Here is a 2599-nt window from a genome sequence, read left to right on the forward strand (position 1 = left end):
AACATGGCCATGCATAATTATACACTGAAATATACATGGCCATGTAACAACATGGCCGTGTATAATTGTACATGGCCGTGTACTTTCCAGGTCAACTGCCATGTCACCTCCGTCATGTCCACGTCAGCAATTTCCGTTAGTTTTTTAACGGTGGGACCAAAATTGATAAAAATTGTTTATAATAGGACCAAAATTGATTGAAATGTTTATATTGAAACCAAAATTGATGAGTTTTTTATATTGGGACCAAAATTGATAAATTTTGGTTATATTAGGACCAAAATTGATGAATTTTTTATATTGGGATCAAAATTGATTAATTTTGATTATATTGAGACCAAAATTAATTTTTTCCATTTAATACGTTTGAAGGAAAAAAAAATTGAAATAATAAAATCAGAAGTGAAATTTCACAAGTAGACAGAACTATAAATATAATGAACAAATAAAAATATAAAAGAAAATGTTTCAACCTAATAAATGTAGAAATAAATACTAGTATTTCATAAATAATTTTATACTCTTACATTTTATTTTATTCGCTGATTTTGAATAATTTAAATTATGAATATTTATATTGTGTCAGAGAACAGCTTAAGCCTTAACGAGAGACGATTACTTCGTTAGGGTTATAAGTTTGCAGAAAGGAAGGCATCGATTCAAGGAAGCAGAAATGGCGGATCAGCTCACGGACGATCAGATCGCCGAATTCAAGGAGGCCTTCTCTCTATTCGACAAGGATGGCGATGGTTAGTCAGTTCCCTACGCTTGTAATTCATTTTTTTAATCTTTTTATACGCTACGCGATTTTCGATCTGGTTTTGTATTTTCATCTTCTCTCGAGATCGGGTAATTTATATAACGTCGTATGTTCGTAGCTTTAATTTCCTTCCGATAACTTGGAGCTGATTTCTTTAATTTGCGGACGAGATGTAGATCGATCACTCGATCGATTGATTGATGTGCGTCGCAAATGCGAGCCACGGATCATCAGTTCGAGTTGCCTGTGTTTTGTTGTGGTGCGTGTTGTGTTGTGTTTTTCAAAGTCTATTGATTTAGACGAGCCTTTGTGATTCGACTCTGGAAAGGCTGAGAAACCAGATCGAGAAGCTCGCGAGGTGCCTGCGCCTAAGTTCTTCTATATATAGTTTATGGTATAATTTTCTGGATTAGAAAAGTGTGAGATGTAAATTCTAACAGGATTATGCTCTTTTTTATTGAACTGGGAATTTGTATAGATCTTAATTACTTGATGGTTTCTCGTATAATGAATGATTTGTTGCATCTCTAGTTAGCTAGCAATAGGTTTGAGTGAAAGAAAGGTGTCAGATGTGTTGAAGGTTTTCTAGGAATCATAGGTATTTATTATTGTTTATTTGCTGGAGGTTCAACTTCAATTCTAATGGGATTTATTGTTCGTATTTTTGGGTTCGCTCTGTGATGAAATTGTTGCTGCTGGATGTGATATTTTCTATGCAAAATTAGAATGCTTGTAGAGCCTTGGTGTTTGAGATACTTGGGATTTGTTTGCTTTTTGATGAAATCGTTGGTGTTGGATATGATGTTCTGTATGCAAAATTAGAAATAGTAAAGAAACTACAAAAATATATTCAAAGAGAATAGAGCCTTCGTGTTGAGATACTTGGAAGCTTCTCCATTTCGGTTCTAATTGAATCTTGTTTATGTTTACAAAACAGTTTAGGGAGTTCCTGCAATGCATTTTAATTCAAATGTTGTTACTATTAGCGACTATATTTATCTATATGTTTGCACTTGTACGCCACTTAATAGTTGAAAGTGTTCTTGTTTAGTGTAATACTTGGTTCGTTCTTGATAGGTTGCATCACTACCAAGGAGCTTGGCACTGTGATGCGCTCTCTGGGGCAGAACCCGACAGAGGCGGAGCTTCAGGATATGATCAATGAGGTTGATGCAGATGGCAACGGTACAATCGATTTCCCTGAGTTTCTAAACTTGATGGCCAGGAAGATGAAGGACACCGATTCTGAAGAGGAGCTGAAGGAAGCTTTCCGTGTTTTCGACAAGGACCAAAATGGTTTCATATCTGCAGCTGAACTGCGCCATGTCATGACAAATCTAGGGGAGAAGCTCACTGATGAGGAGGTCGATGAGATGATTCGTGAGGCTGATGTCGACGGTGATGGGCAGATCAACTATGAGGAGTTTGTGAAGGTCATGATGGCCAAGTGAGGTTAGAACTTTCCATTCATCTTTAAAATTCATGGGACAAACAAAGAATCAGGACATTTAAGTTATGATTGATTGATGAGATTTATATTTTGGTTAATGTTGTCTGAAATCTTGTTTCTTTCTGTGGATTACCTATTCCAGTTTGCATTGCTTCTTTATACATTCTTTTTTGTTTCTTTTTTCACCAGTATATTTGTTGGTTTTGATTAAGGGGTTTCCATTTGATCTTTTGTTTATGCGGTATTTTGTAAGAAAAAAATAATAGTAGCATATTTTTGTCGGTAACATGTAGGTTAAAATAGTAATATTGATTTGTGTTCGAAATACAAATCAACACACCCTAGATTGTTTCATACTATAATTTTGCAGCTCTCACTATTAGGGATGT

The 2599-nt window shown here is 35.2% G+C and overlaps 1 protein-coding gene across 1 annotated transcript; it reads left to right on the top strand.

The window, feature by feature from the left end:
• Positions 1-581: 581 nt before the first annotated feature.
• Positions 582-2393, top strand: LOC127253862 (calmodulin-1). The gene is made up of 2 exons (XM_051278658.1): positions 582-749; positions 1838-2393. Exons 1-2 carry the CDS (start codon positions 674-676, stop codon positions 2209-2211), a joined length of 450 nt encoding a protein of 149 aa, XP_051134615.1. The 5' UTR covers positions 582-673; the 3' UTR covers positions 2212-2393.
• Positions 2394-2599: the final 206 nt, after the last annotated feature.

Source organism: Andrographis paniculata, unplaced genomic scaffold (genome assembly GCF_009805555.1).
Source record: "Andrographis paniculata isolate CXL003 unplaced genomic scaffold, ASM980555v1 Contig51END, whole genome shotgun sequence".
Taxonomy (NCBI): Eukaryota; Viridiplantae; Streptophyta; class Magnoliopsida; order Lamiales; family Acanthaceae; genus Andrographis; species Andrographis paniculata.

Coding starts and splice junctions, on each gene's coding strand:
- LOC127253862 (XM_051278658.1), top strand. CDS start 674: ATGGCGGATCAGCTCACGGACGATCAGATCGCCGAATTCAAGGAGGCC. Junction 750..1,837: donor ATTCGACAAGGATGGCGATG/GTTAGTCAGTTC, acceptor CGTTCTTGATAG/GTTGCATCACTACCAAGGAG.